Source organism: Haliotis cracherodii, unplaced genomic scaffold, assembly GCF_022045235.1.
Source record: "Haliotis cracherodii isolate W230 unplaced genomic scaffold, xgHalCrac1.p SCAF_8, whole genome shotgun sequence".
NCBI lineage: Eukaryota > Metazoa > Mollusca > Gastropoda > Lepetellida > Haliotidae > Haliotis > Haliotis cracherodii.
In genome coordinates this window covers 18,061,078-18,077,241 of record NW_027266341.1, presented here as the reverse complement: position 1 = coordinate 18,077,241, position 16,164 = coordinate 18,061,078, and the positions used below count along the sequence as shown (strand labels likewise).

At 41.3% G+C, this 16,164-nt stretch overlaps 2 protein-coding genes across 2 annotated transcripts in view; one reads left to right on the top strand and one right to left on the bottom strand.

Annotated features, from left to right (window-relative positions):
- The first annotated feature begins 2,539 nt into the window (after nucleotides 1–2,539).
- LOC139449754 (uncharacterized) lies at nucleotides 2,540–8,761 on the top strand. Its single transcript, XM_071231282.1, has 3 exons — nucleotides 2,540–2,778; nucleotides 3,832–3,926; nucleotides 6,773–8,761. Exons 1-3 carry the CDS (start codon nucleotides 2,632–2,634, stop codon nucleotides 6,969–6,971), a joined length of 441 nt encoding a protein of 146 aa, XP_071087383.1. The 5' UTR covers nucleotides 2,540–2,631; the 3' UTR covers nucleotides 6,972–8,761.
- A 631-nt stretch (nucleotides 8,762–9,392) lies between these two features.
- LOC139450833 (ATP-binding cassette sub-family C member 4-like) overlaps nucleotides 9,393–16,164 on the bottom strand; it is a 30,938-nt gene continuing 24,166 nt past the window's right edge. The window contains exons 22-27 of the mRNA XM_071232668.1: nucleotides 15,839–16,030; nucleotides 15,044–15,199; nucleotides 13,704–13,793; nucleotides 13,091–13,263; nucleotides 10,283–10,388; nucleotides 9,393–9,701 (exon numbers count right to left, since the gene is read on the bottom strand). Coding sequence (XP_071088769.1) covers nucleotides 9,549–9,701; nucleotides 10,283–10,388; nucleotides 13,091–13,263; nucleotides 13,704–13,793; nucleotides 15,044–15,199; nucleotides 15,839–16,030 — 870 coding nt within the window. The 3' untranslated portion in view covers nucleotides 9,393–9,548. The remainder of the gene's footprint in view (nucleotides 9,702–10,282; nucleotides 10,389–13,090; nucleotides 13,264–13,703; nucleotides 13,794–15,043; nucleotides 15,200–15,838; nucleotides 16,031–16,164) is intronic.

Below are 16,164 nucleotides of genomic sequence, written 5' to 3'. Positions count from 1 at the left end.
CTTTGTCACGTCTACAAGGCATACAGCATGTCAAGCGAACAATTATTCTTCATGTTTCAAATTTACTACTTTTTTACCTCAATGTACTTTTAATGGATAATAGCCACGCACAGAAATTGTCCTGGTGGGCTTGTCAAGCGTTTCCCAATTACTGCACGTTTGTGTCAGATGTAGGTAGGAGGTAATTCAATATTTCCCATTGTAGAAAAACAGCATACACGGCTAATACGTGGGGTACACGGCATAGAATGTGTGCTCTGTGAGAGCTGTTCCTACATAATGTATACTATGTAATGTAAGTGTACATATAGATGTGTGAGAGCTGTTCCTACTTAACGTATACTATGTAATGTAAGTGACTGTACATATATATGGGTGAGAGCTGTTCCTACGTAACGTATACTACGTAATGTAAGTGTACATATATATGTGTAAGAGCTGTTCCTCTGTACTGTATACCTTGTAATATATGTGTACACATATATGTGTGAGAGCTGTTCCTACGTAATGTATACTATGTAATGTATGTGTACATATAGATGTGTGAGAGCTGTTCCTACGTAACGTATACTATGTAATGTATGTGTACATATGTCTGTGTGAGAGCTGTTCCTACGCAACGTATACTATGTAATGTAAGTGTACATATAAATGTGTGAGAGCTGTTCCTACGTAACGTATACTATGTAATGTATGTGTACATATGTCTGTGTGAGAGCTGTTCCTACGTAATGTATACTATGTAATGTAAGTCTTCATATATGTGTGTGAGAGCTGTTCCTACGTAACGTATACTATGTAATGTATGTGTACATATGTCTGTGTGAGAGCTGTTCCTACGTAACGTATACTATGTAATGTATGTGTACATATGTCTGTGTGAGAGCTGTTCCTACGTAACGTATACTATGTAATGTAAGTGTACATATAGATGTGTGAGAGCTGTTCCTACGTAACGTATACTATGTAATGTATGTGTACATATGTCTGTGTGAGAGCTGTTCCTACGTAATGTATACTATGTAATGTAAGTGTACATATCTGTGTGTGAGAGCTGTTCCTACGTAACGTATACTATGTAATGTAAGTGTACATATGTCTGTGTGAGAGCTGTTCCTACGTAACGTATACTATGTAATGTATGTGTACATATGTCTGTGTGAGAGCTGTTCCTACGTAACGTATACTATGTAATGTATGTGTACATATGTCTGTGTGAGAGCTGTTCCTACGTAACGTATACTATGTAATGTATGTGTACATATGTCTGTGTGAGAGCTGTTCCTACGTAACGTATACTATGTAATGTATATGTACATATAGATGTGTGAGAGCTGTTCCTACGTAACGTATACTATGTAATGTATGTGTACATATGTCTGTGTGAGAGCTGTTCCTACGTAACGTATACTATGTAATGTAAGTGTACATATAGATGTGTGAGAGCTGTTCCTACGTAATGTATACTATGTAATGTATGTGTACATATGTCTGTGCGAGAGCTGTTCCTACGTAACGTATACTATGTAATGTATGTGTACATATGTCTGTGTGAGAGCTGTTCCTACGCAACGTATACTATGAAAAGTAAGTGTACATATGTCTGTGTGAGAGCTGTTCCTCTGTACTGTATACCTTGTAATGTATGTGTTCATGTAACAGTGTGAGAGCTGTTTCTCTGTACTGTATACTTTGTAATATATGTGTATATATAGATGTTTGAGATGTTTGATGTAATGTATACCTTGTAATGTATGTGTTCATACAACAGTGTGAGAGATGTTCTAGGATCTTGCCTGCTGCATTACATGTCATCCATCTCACGACAGTGTTTGTGCAGTCGTGTTGAACAACTTTCTTGAAAACCTTTCAGATCACATGTCAGTAGTTCAAAATATACTCGTTGGCGACATATCATATACAGGTTAAACTTCCACGCAACAGCACATGGGGCATTTTCATCCGTACCACGCCTGTATCATACATTTGTACAAGTACAGCCATAATAAGGCTTTCAGGGTATTCAGTCAAAACTAGGCCTGGAAAATTTTATGATTTAGCGAAGCGGTACACCCATACTTGAAGTTTGTAAAGTACAAATGTTTTGTTTGCTGTTTCAAAACAAACAGTATGCAGAGAAACCTCGTTAACTAGAAGTCTATTCTAGTATATCGTCTTATCCGTACTTCGAAGCAGCCGGAGTTGAGACCAAGATGCCGCCAAGGACTAGGGCCTATAAGTTGAATTTTAAACGATATACACACTTAACTAAGTTTGAGTTGATTTCACTATTATTACCAGCTTGTGGGGAACTGCTGCGAATACGACACACATCATTTGGTACCTTTATCGGACTGTACTGTTGAACTAATTCTGGGTAAGAGTTTTAAACATTAGTTGCAGTATAGTTGCCATGTAGACGTTTCTGTCCTTGACACAGGTAGCCATCATACCATAAAAAACAACGCGAAGGTATGCCGACTGCGCATATACCAACAGCAGTTAGGGGGTCTACCTGTATAACCAGGAAGTAAGTTATATATATAGCAGATGACTGTCTCGTTGCGCATTAGATAGCCGTCCAGTACAACAACGGTGCAACATATCTGAAAGTCTGTCCGAGTCCGAGCCATGGCCCAACTAACTCAGAAGGAGAAACAGCTGTACACCGCGTTCTTCCACCAGGTGGACATTGATGGGAATGGATACATCACCCTGGATGAACTGGCCACCTTGTGCAAAAGACTCAAGTTCGATATGACGCGACAACAGATTGTGGTATGTATTTGCTCGTACACGAAAACATATGTCCGTCGGTGATGGTGTTGCACCTGAGTGTTTCAGATGAAATAGTGTTATACCGACATGGTTACAGACTCAGAAGTATTGTCCGTCACGTTGTCTGACTCAGTAGTGTTGTATCGTCATTGTTGATATTTCAGTCGTTTAATATCGCCATGTTTACTGAATACGTACTAGTGTAATGTCATCATTGTTTCGGACTCCGAAGTATTGTTTCGTCCCCTATTAACTGGGTATGTAATGAAAACATTTTGAAACAGAATTTATCTTTATACAGTGGGCTTTTTAAATCAATATTGTCGCGACCAAACATGAATCATTATACCCCTGACACCTGTCTAGAAAACATTCTCAGAAAGAATTGAATTATCTTGAAATCATGTATGATCATAGCCATATGGAAGATCGCCACAGTATTCATTCTGCTTTGTTTTACACTTCATTCTTTGTCGAGCATACATTTTGTTCTTTTCTGGGTATTCACTTTTTTCTTTGGTGGGTATCCTCTTTATTCACTTTTTTCTTTGAGGGGTATTCACTTTTTCTTTGAGGGGTATTCACTTTTTCTTTGGTGGGTGTTCACTTTTTTCTTTGAGGGGTATTCACTTTTTCTTTGAGGGGTATTCACTTTTTCTTTGAGGGGTATTCACTTTTTCCTTTGGTGGGTATTCACTCTTTTCTTTGAGGAGTATTCACTTTTTCTTTGGTGGGTATTCACTTTTTCTTTGTTGGGTATTCACTTTTTTCTTTGAGGGGTATTCACTTTTTCGTTGAGGGGTATTCACTTTTTTCTTTGAGGGGTTTTCCCTTTTTTCTTTGGCGGGTGTTCACTTTTTTCTTTGGTGGGTGATCCCATTTTTCTTTGACGGGTGTTCACTTTTTTCTTTGGTTAGTATACATGTACTTTTCAGTGGGTACACACTTTAGTCTTTGGTGGTATACATATTGTACTTTCTGGGTATACACTTTGGACAGAATTAGTCAAGCAAACTGATTCAACGTTAACAAACAAACCATTTCCATTCAAAGGATCTGTTTTTGTCCATGGACACCGATGGAAACTTCAAGATTACCCTGGATGAATTCCTCGCTGCCATGCCAAATATTGCAGAGGAAAAACGCTCGTGAGTATCCGTTAATCCTTGAATCAAGAACGCTGGTGAGGTTCACATGTGGAAGGACATGCATATTGCTTTATATGTTCAGTGTATAGGGTACTGTGGTGCACAGGAATGTTGTATGTGTGTTTTGAACAGAAATGTTTAAGATTACAAAATGAGTGTGGGTGGCCTTTGTTTTTTTTGTTTTTTGGGTTGTTTTTTTTGGGTTCAGCAATATTCAAGGAATGACAAGCATGATTATAATACAATCTTGGCCAAATAAGAAGCGTTTGATATCGTCTTCTTAGAACAATCAAAGGGTACTGAGGACCCTTTCGCCCCAGAACCACTTTGAGGGTGCATGTTGGTAACTACCATGAGGGTGCATGTTGGTAACCACTATGAGGGTGCATGTTGGTAACCACTATGAGGGTGCATGTTGGTAACCACTATGAGGGTGCATGTTGGTAACCACTTTGAGGGTGCATGTTGGTATCCACTATAAGGGTGCATGTTGGTATCCACTATGAGGGTGCATGTTGGTAACCACTATGAGGGTGCATGTTGGTATCCACTATAAGGGTGCATGTTGGTATCCACTATGGGTGCGTGTTGGTAACCACTATGAGGGTGCATGTTTGTAACCACTATGAGGGTGCATGTTGGTATCCACTATGAGGGTGCATGTTGGTATCCACTATTAGGGGGCATTTTGGTAACCACTATGAGGGTGCATGTTGGTAACCACTGTGAGGGTGCATGTTGGTAACCACTATGAGGGTGCATTTTGGTAACCACTATGAGGGTGCATGTTGGTATCTACTATTGTGCATGTTGGTAACCACTATGAGGGAGCATGTTGGTAACAACTATGAGGGTACATGTTGGTAACCACTATGAGGGTGCATGTTGGTAACCACTATGAAGGTGCATGCTGGTAACCACTTTGAGGATGCATGTTGGTATCCACTATGAGAGTGCATGTTGGTAACCACTATTAGGGTGCATGTTGGTTACCACCATGAGGGTGCATGTTGGTAACCACTATGAGGGTGCATGTTGGTTACCACCATGAGGGTGCATGTTGGTAACCACTATGAGGGTGCATGTTGGTAACCACTATGAGGGTGCATGTTGGTAACCACTATGAGGGTGCATGTTGGTAACCACTATGGGTCTATGTTGGTAACCACTATGAGGGTGCATGTTGGTAACCACTATGGGTCCATGTTGGGAACCACTTTGAGGATGCATGGTGTAAGGTGTTGAAGGCAGAACTTGTTTACCTGACAACTGTTTTAAATTGGAGGGAGGTGTGACTGTCTCATTGATCCAGTTACGCATTAAAATGACATCCTGTTCTGTCTTGAAAAATGACAATTATTATCCATATGTCAAAAGAAATAGTCAATGTCACCATTATCATTAGGTGTTACGTTTCGATGAGTTAATATGATCACAGTTACTTTTGTGTTTGATCACACTTCTACTTTTCCTTGCTATTCCTACTAGTGTTACAACTGATTCAAGGTTCAATCGTCCACGCACACATACAGATACATGTATTTATCATATAATGGGTAGGTTTCTCGGCAGGATAAAGCCAACGGATAAAAACGATATCCAAGGCCAAGGCTCGCTAAATACAATGTTTATTCCTAATGCAGGATATTTACCATCCCCAAACACACTCGCGTGATAACCTCTATGTAACACCAGTTTGAGAGTCACATATACTATACAATTCACCATGCTAATTGTTTGTAAACTGTTTTAAAGATATATAAGCATTGGTGTTTATGTTGGCGGCAGTCATACCCGAATAGGCTAAAAAAATATTTTTAAAAGTTATATTGGAAATGACAAGCGTGTGCATGTTACCCATGGCGCTCGGCATTAAGGGGCTAAAACAAGGACTGGTCGGCTCGGGGTCAGTATACTGTGTCTGAGTGGGATATTCATGTTAAACTGCTGCATGGTATCTCAGTGAGCTAGCACTATAAATCGAGACCGGTCCGGAATAGTACAAGCAGCAACACACACACGTGCATGCACGTCGCTATATAAGTGCCATAATCTTGGACGCGACGTTAAACCCCATTTCACCTCACCTCCTCATAATTGCATTAGTTAAAATATGGAAAAGGGTAAAGACATCAGTTCATAATTGTATTCTTCAAACAGTTACAATACATACACTTTCATGCCTGAATTCTCGATTGTGCTATTGGTCATGGTAGGGTGGATACAAACGTTATGTATCAGTCTAGGGCCATGTTTCACAGCACAATAAATCACAATGCAGACCTCATTGTGCGAGTTCTATTTTAAGTTTTTATGCTGGTTATAAAACCTGACGGTATTATAGTCACTGTGTGTTTACACATATTTGATGCAACACTAACATGAATGGGATAGTTCGCCTTCATGTTCGTTTCAATACTTGTATAACCTTATAATAAACCAACTATCAACCTCAGATAGAGATAGTAAATCTCTTTTGTCAAGAGGGGCGGTCGGGGTAGCCTGGTGGTTAAAGCGTTAGTTCGTCACGCCGAAGACCCAGGTTCGATTCCCGACATGGGCACAATGTGTGAAGCCCATTTCTGGTGTGCCCCGCCGTGATATTGCTGGAATATTGCTAAAAGCGGCGTAAAACCATATTCACTCACTCACTTTTTTGTATTTTGTTACTTGAAAATGTTTATTAAAAAATCAAACTTTCAAATTCATGTTCTCTTTTTCTACCGATACCTTCTTTACACAAGGTGTGGTGATGTTATATGGTTATTTTACTTCCCGATTATTTATGTACAACTGTTTGAAAGAGAAGTGAGGTGTGGCTTGTATTTGCACCCATGACATTTCAGGCATGGTGAGATGAGGCGGGCATTTGACCAGATAGACAAGGACGGCAATGGTCTGCTGGACGCTGACGAGCTGAAGGACGTGCTGACCAAATGTGGACGTTCGTTGTCGATGAAGGAGGTGAAGAGTCTCATTGCTAAGGTCGACGTCAACGGGGACGGGAAGTTGGACTTTAATGAATTTGTGTCTCTGTTTGCTTAGGACTACATGTCACGATCTTAGGGCCACGACGGCCGTACCTTTATATTTCAGGTGCGGGAGTTACGATCGTCTTAGTGCTAAGATCGCTTTGTGGAACGAGGCACCGGTGGGGAAGGTACTGACACAATACGGTGGTTGCCAAACACCAAATTGTATATCATATTCGACAATCACCAGCTTTTGATCTAGGTAGTACACCAAGAATAGCCATGGGACTTAGAACATAGATCGGTTTATCCATACTTCGAGACAAGAGATGTTTGGCATCAAACCACAGTACAAATAGTTTCTGTCGGTACCATGCAGTTACTTCGTCATAAACGATATATCGAGTTTATGGGACAAGAGGTAAAGAGGTTTCTCTGTATTGGAATATGGAAATGTTATTGTTTCACTGCTTTGGGAATATGGAAATGTATATGTATTTCAATATGTTCATAATCAGAAGAGGGGGAAGCTTGGTAACAGTATAATATTCTGATCAATATAATAGCCGCATATTAACATTTCAGAACTGCAACTTAATCAAATCATATATATACTGACGGCCAAAAGAAACGTTACCATAGGTATAAATCACTCTAGTTTAAAAACCACAAATGATGCATGATGAAAAATGTATTAAAAAGATCAAAATCTCAACGAAATCAACATCTAAAATGACATTCATACAGTTTCCGGCATTGGCATGACAGCTGCCCGAATTGAGGTGGGGTAGCAAAAAGCAGCTTTCAAAGTAGTGGCCAAAAGTTACACACATCTAAAATCGCTCAATTACAATGACACGTTACATTAATACTTAACAATTACAAATTCCTCCCTACACCACAACACTCCCTTCATCATACGAAATGAACTTCTGAACGCAATGTGCCGCCGTTCGTTCTCCCTTCGGTGGTAAACGAGCTGACTTCCATTAGCTGTGAACAGAGATACTCGGATTTGACCGAAGACGACCCTCTGCAAGTCACGTCGCTGCCAACGACGTACATTTCGGGCCCATCTAAATCTCTGACGTCGTTGTTCAGCTGTCAATAACTGTAAGGTACGCAAGTACCGGTCTTCGATGGGCGTAGTTACCCTGTTCCTGGCCTGTCTGATGTCTTCCGGATGTGTCTATCACTTTGCATGAGGTTAGTTACTGCAACACAGGAGCAACCAAAAGTTCTAGCAATGAAGGCATTGGTGGCTCCCATCTTTACCATACCCTGGGCCCGCTCGCGTATTAAGGGTGTCAGTTGTGGCATTTCTGTGGTCTTTCGCCATCAGAGTGAGTGTCTCACATGACGTCAGTATAATTTATATACCTTTATTGCACGTATTGTTTCCGCTGCCGAAGCGGCACGTGTTTTTCATTTTTCGCATTTTCAACAAAACAAATTGTGGACGTGTATCACTTTTTGCACAGAACATTATTGTGTTTGGACGATGTGTTTTGCATTGATACAGTTTAAAATTTGTGTTTTTATATTTTTACAATTAACGTGGTATAGTTTCTTTTGGCCGTCAGTTATGTTATAGCGGTTTCACTGTACTGGGATGATGTTATTGTATCAGTGTATTTATGATATACTGAACGGAATGTACGGTTGCTCTTTTAGAAATATAACACACCGGTGGGTACTAGTGAGTCTAATTCGATTCACGAATATAATATGGTAAAACACTGTGCACAAATGCCACTTTGAGTATCACTCGATACTCATTGTTTCATTTTAAACCTAGGAGTGTGTATTATTTGGGTTTTACAGCTTTACTATTATCCTTCTACATGGCTTATAAACTGCCGGGCAGAACTACAAACATCATCAAAATTTTGGTAGACTGAAAACAGAAGCCGAAACACCAAAACTCAACTATGATAGCCGTATCAAGTATATCCCCATGTAATAACCATGTTTTATTTTAGCTACCATCAAACATGAGTGGATACTTTCTTTTGCCCGGCAGTGTATACTTCAAAAGTATTTCTGCATGTCATTCCGATGATTGAGATAACAAACATCGAAATTTCAAATTGAGATGATCCATGATCCATGATATCTATGTACAGAAGAATAACATTTAACGAGAAGAAATTCAATTTTATTTGAAATTATATTTGAATAAATATATATCACATCAATGTGTTTTCATGTAGTGCTTGCAACTCTCGAGACACACATAACTTCAACAAGATGTTCCAATATTTGCTCCCTCTAATAGCAGTGTGTTGCTTGAGGTATAAATATCAACGAAACGTCAGCCTAGTATTATCTTAACATACTTATTACCTAACAGATGTTTGATATTTACGAAATGGTGCGAACAAAACATAATATTTTAGTTGTTTTAATTTCTTTTATTTGTAGTTTCAGCCCTAAGGATGCCATACACACGGATCATGAGATAAGTTATGGAAATATAATTCATTCGTTTCACTTGATAATCTGGAGATGCCAGCCATCGTTGCAGTCTTATGGTTACCACTAGGTCACACGGAAACACTTTGAGGATTGTGGAAACTCGAAACAAGCATCACAATGCCATGGCTTTCAACTGAAGGGTGTTATTCCGATTTGATCTCGTTGGCAAACGTCACCTTGATTTAAATGCCCGCTTGGCAATGGCAAGTAGTTCCTGCTTGTGTTCAGTTCCCATCTGACTAACAAGCTGATAAAGAAACCCGTCCTCGTTCTTCAGCAGCGTGTATGGGGTGTCGTACTCCTTCATCTCACCTTCATCAAGCACCTGACAACAAGGTATCGGAAGCTGATCATGTTTTAATTGAACTTGCATCTTTTTTTAAATAACACTGAAGGCATTTATATTTATGCAGTTGGCAAACAGGAGAACATTTTATGAAGCGGAAAACGACGTTAATACGATTTTCAACTGCATCAAGATCAGTTCTATACTCTGTGTGTGTGTGTGTGTGTGTGTGTGTGTGTGTGTGTGTGTGTGTGTGTGTGTGTGTTAACAGTAACAGGCTCCGGGTTAGAATAGGACAACATATGCTTTTCACAAAGGGCGGTTAAATTAGATCATGTAGTCAGGCTCGGTGACTTGGTCGATGCTGTATTTTATATCGAACTATGTTCATAGTCTCGACCACTGGTTTGTCTTGCCCAGTCTAGTCTGAATATTGCTCAGTGCGGCGTTGAGCAACTTTCATTCACTTACTGAACTTGTCATGATGTCATGTCTAGATCACTATAACCAACCGTGCGCCTTACATGTTCCCAGTGCTTCGAAACCCTGGCAATATGTGAATAGATGGAATAAGTGCTTGAATGGCCACAAACATTATGAGACGTTTTTTTAATACTCACGATGACTCTGTCGTAGTCCATGACGGTGTGGAGTCTGTGGGCGATGGTCAGCACTGTGCAGCGCTGGAACTGATCCCGAATTGTCCTCTGTATCAGTTCATCAGTTCTGAAAATAATGCATCGTACACCAAACACTAAATCGTGGTACACCGACCCCACGTACACACAACAAAATCAAAACTAAGCCCATAGTAAGTCTAAAATATAGGATATTACGACATAGTAGTCTTAGCAATAAGCTAGTTTTAAGCAAGTAGATCATTAAGCACGTTTAGGCAGTGTGACACTTGAAATTACCACTAAAATTATGCCACTGCTGGCACTCATTATTAATGCAACCTCACCCCAACCACATTGGACTTTCAGAAAGAGAAAATTACTTCTAGGTTTACCCGATGTAACCGATCCTTAGCGCTCAGTAGAGAGGAGAAATCAGCGAAGATACAGACGGAGAGTCGGCTAGAGAGCACCTTCTACCCATGGCTGACTCATACTGACAGGTATCCATAAAATAATTCACTGTAATCTCAAGACCTGTACCTAGTTCAGTGTGAGAGTTACTGATTACACGAACAACTGACACCTTACACCAAAATAAGGATTTGATATTAAGCAGGATACTACACAGTGTACAAGAAGTGACTGTGACACACAGGACTAGATATTAGGGAGGATGTTACACAGTGTACAAGAGGTGACTGTGGCACACAGGACTAGATATTAGGGAGGATGTTACACAGTGTACAAGAAGTGACTGTGACACACAGGACTAGATATTAGGGAGGATGTTACACAGTGTACAAGAGGTGACTGTGACACACAGGACTAGATATTAAGGAGGATGTTACACAGTGTACAAGAAGTGACTGTGACACACATGACTAGATATTAAGGAGGATGTTACATAGTGTACAAGAGGTGACTGTGACACACAGGACTAGATATTAAGCAGGATGGTACACAGTGAACAAGAAGCGACTGTGACACACAGGACTAGATATTAGGGAGGATGTTACACAGTGTACAAGAGGTGACTGTGACACACAGGACTAGATATTAAGGAGGATGTTACACAGTGTACAAGAGGTGACTGTGACACACATGACTAGATATTAGGGAGGATGTTACACAGGGTACAAGAAGCGACTGTGACACACAGGACTAGATATTAGGGAGGATGCTACACAGTGTACAAGAAGTGACTGTGACACACAGGACTAGATATTAGGGAGGATGTTACACAGTGTACAAGAGGTGACTGTGACACACAGGACTAGATATTAGGGAGGATGTTACACAGTGTACAAGAAGCGACTGTGACACACAGGACTAGATATTAGGAAGGATGTTACACAGTGTACAAGAAGTGACTGTGACACACAGGACTAGATATTAGGGAGGATGTTACACAGTGTACAAGAAGCGACTGTGACACACAGGACTAGATAATAGGGAGGATGTTACACAGTGTACAAGAAGTGACTGTGACACACAGGACTAGATATTATGGAGGATGCTACACAGTGTACAAGAAGTGACTGTGACACACAGGACTAGATATTAGGGAGGATGTTACACAGTGTACAAGAGGTGACTGTGACACACAGGACTAGATATTAGGGAGGATGTTACACAGTGTACAAGAAGCGACTGTGACACACAGGACTAGATATTAGGGAGGATGTTACACAGTGTACAAGAAGCGACTGTGACACACAGGACTAGATAATAGGGAGGATGTTACACAGTGTACAAGAAGTGACTGTGACACACAGGACTAGATATTAGGGAGGATGTTACACAGTGTACAAGAAGTGACTGTGACACACAGGACTAGATATTAGGGAGGATGTTACACAGTGTACAAGAAGTGACTGTGACACACAGGACTAGATATTAGGGAGGATGTTACACAGTGTACAAGAGGTGACTGTGACACACAGGACTAGATATTAGGGAGGATGTTACACAGTGTACAAGAAGTGACTGTGACACACAGGACTAGATATTATGGAGGATGTTACACAGTGTACAAGAAGTGACTGTGACACACAGGACTAGATATTAGGGAGGATGGTACACAGTGTACAAGAAGTGACTGTGACACACATGACTAGATATTAGGGAGGATGTTACACAGTGTACAAGAAGTGACTGTGACACACATGACTAGATATTAGGGAGGATGTTACACAGTGTACAAGAGGTGACTGTGACACACATGACTAGATATTAGGGAGGATGGTACACAGTGTACAAGAAGTGACTCTGACACCAATGGCTAGACACTAAGCTGGAGGAGGATCCAGCTTTAGCAATTTTGACACAACTGATTTGAACGGTATTTCCGTTATATATCAAAGCGAGGCGGCTTGACGTTTGAGGAAAGCCCGAAGCCATGCATGTCATCGACGTGTGCTGTGTGAAACCCATGCACGTGGGTATGGTGCAAACAAACCTACACATGATCAGGGTGCATCTGGCACACCGAAAGGACACAAATCTGCATAGCGAAAAACGGCGCTTTAGACAACTGGGCCACCGCCCTCAACGCGTACATATGACACAAGCGTAGAGGCGATTATAGACCATATGTGACGTTAAGGATTTTGCAGGGCCATAATTAGAAGCATAGTCCTGTCAGATACATCGAGTTAAACCAAAGATTATCGGATTCTGGCCTAACTAAGGGATGCAACTCCGCAGAGCAAAGTGGGGCACGTCTGGGCCCAGCCGTTAACGAAGTTGTCAAAGCAAATACTAGAATTACACACAGACTAGAATAACTGGTATATCGAGAGTCAGTACTTGTGATCAACATTAGCCGTGGCTTCATCCAGGATGAGAATCGTGTTGCGACGAAGCAGAGCCCGGGCCAGACATATCAGCTGTTTCTCCCCAACACTAAAGTTGCCTCCTGCCTCGGCCACCTCCATGTCCAGCTGTCCGGGGGAGCTGGTCACCTTGTCTCCCAGCTGGACCTTCAACAGAACCAATATTTGATGCCAACTCACCAAAGTTCGAGTCTGGACCTGTCGAACCAGCGAAAACATATTAACCAACGATACTGGTATGAAAGAGTCAATTCTCCGTTCGATCGTTCGTTAATTCGTAACGTAAATAACACGACTTAAACGGTTACCCTGTCTCTCAGTTGGACCTTCAAAAGAACTTAAATTTGATGCCCACTCATCAAAGTTCGAGTCTGGACCTGTCGAACCAGCGAAAGAATATAAACACTGAATAAATCGTTCTTTCGTTCGTAACGAGGTACACGGGTATAATTAGTCATCATATAGCCCCAAGACGGACATTAGTGAACCTCGAACATACAGTTGTCTCGAAATGTGTTCATCTCAAGGTATCATACGTCGACTTTACATCAAGGTGTTCTATGTATCAGAAATCCTGGATTCGGAACCTGGTGTAAGGCATCCCATATGAGACTGTCGGGAAACTCCTGGAATGGGTCCAGGTTCCTTCGTAGATCTCCACTGAACAAGAAGGGGTCCTACAACATAAACACCAACAAAATTCAATAACCTCTGTGTATAAAAGGTGAGGTGAGGTGAAATGGGGTTTAACCTTCACGTCCTAGATTATTGCACTTATATAGCGACGTGCATGTACGTGTGTGTGTTTGTGTGGCTGCTTGTACTAGTCCGGACTGATGCCGATTTATAGTGCTAGCACACTGAGATACCATGCCGCAGTTTAACATGAATACCCCACTCAGACACAGTATACTGACTACGAGCCAACCAGTCCTTGTTTTAGCCCCTTCATGCCGAGCGCCAGACAGGGTAACAACAAGTACCATCTTGTAACGTCTTTTGGTATGACGCGGTCGGGGATCGAACCCCGGACCTTCCGCTCTCCGGGCGGACGCTCTACCACTAGACCACGGAGGCGGTCTTGTGTATAAAACCAAATGAAGTCATTTCGTAAACTACACCCCCCAAGATTTCGGTTGTTACAATGGTTGTGTCAGCCCTGTTGTATTTGTCAATGCATTTATTACCATGCGGGGTTACTCACCAGGCAGTTTTAACAATCTCGTGTAATCTCACGAAGACGGATGAACAAACCATGTGAGAAACAAAAGCTATAAACTCGAAAATTGAAATTCATTTATTCAAATTAATAACATGTATTTCGTCACAGAAAAAAGCATCGTATTATCTCTGTACATGTATTTCATGTAATGGTTTAAACTATACATGTAACTAATATGTGTGGTGCATTACTCAAAACAAAACGTCGTTGTTGTTTTTCAAATCATACATAGTCGTCAGTACAATTGTCTGTCTGATGTCTACAAATCCAGATAACCTGAAGAAAACGTCATAACGTCCCAAATCCTTTTTTTAAAATAGATGTCATTACCGTATATTCTCTGTTAAGAGTCGGCCTCTATAAAGGGCTGATTGAATGGATGTGCTGCGTCTCGGTACGGGCCGGTCACCTCCAATTACAAGCGTTTATAACAAAGGTTTACAGAACTTAGCTTTAAGTTTCCATCTCGACACAGATACGAAAGAAATACAGTCCGGGCCCAGTCCACAAAGAAATTTTAGGGCTACGATTACCGTAAGCCACTGTTAAAGTATGGGAGTTACGATCGATCACTTTAGCGCTAAAATGACTTTGAGGAACGGGGCCCTCGTCTCTAATACGGCCAGCGTCTGAAAGCTAACAAGGGCATGAGCTCCTAATATAGTGGACATGCGGTATTAGCTTATACTGCTACAGTGGACCTACCTGTGGTATGACAGACAGTTTATGCCGTAGTTCATGCAATCCGATGTCGGTGATGTTGATATCGTCAATGATAATGGCGCCCTCAGGTTCGGCCAGTCGGAGAAGTGCCGCTAGGAGAGAACTCTTGCCTGCCCCCGTCCGTCCTACTATGCCTATCTGTGGAAACACATTACAGTGAGTGAGGGATGTGTTCATTTACGTCTCTTTCAGCAGTATATCAGCAATATACCGGCAATATCTCGCCATTTGGTTTTACACGTTGGATCCATGTTAGGAATCGAACCCCGATGTGACGAACTAACCATTAACCTACTTCAACGACCTCAGACTCAATTGACCTGGAAGAAGTTAATAACATTAAATCAATGTAGATCACGATTCTGGCATTACAACGATATAACGACGTGGGCCTATTTCCTTCATTTCAAACATTTCGATCCATATGGTCCAACGATGATAAGTTCGATTAAGCCCAGAGGAAATACGTGAAATATAAACACGCTATTAAAGCCACTGAATTATGCCTTCGACCCTTTAAGACCCTGGAATAAGTCTTCAGCAACCCATGCTTGTCGTAAGAGGCGGCTGACGGGATCGGGTGGTCAGGCTCGCTGACTTGGTTGATGCATGTCATCGTATCCCATTTGCGTGCATCGATGTTCATGATGCCAATCGCTGGATTGTCTCTCTCTCCAGACCATTCCAGCTTATTTACAGGCCGCCGTCATATAGCTGCAATATTGGTAAATGCGATGTTTAACAACAAACAAAATATGTGTCCCACGACAAACCTACCTTCTCCCTTGCTTCTATATGTATGTTGAGATGTTTGAGAACCATGGCACCGGTCGCTGTGTATCGAAGACAGACGTCTGTGAATGTGATGCAGCCCGAGGATGGCCACGTTGGTGGAGGTGGCGTTGCCGTAGTAACCGGTCCTTCTTGTTCTAGGGTAGTGTAGGATACAATGCGTTCCACAGAGGTCATCTGGTGCAAGATGCGCCTTGTCATTTGAAATCAATACATGTGCCCTTAATTCTCTCAGTCGTAATGACACTGATGTAATATTTGATAATTCACACAGTGTGCTTATTCATGTAAAGAATTACTTTGTAGTATAC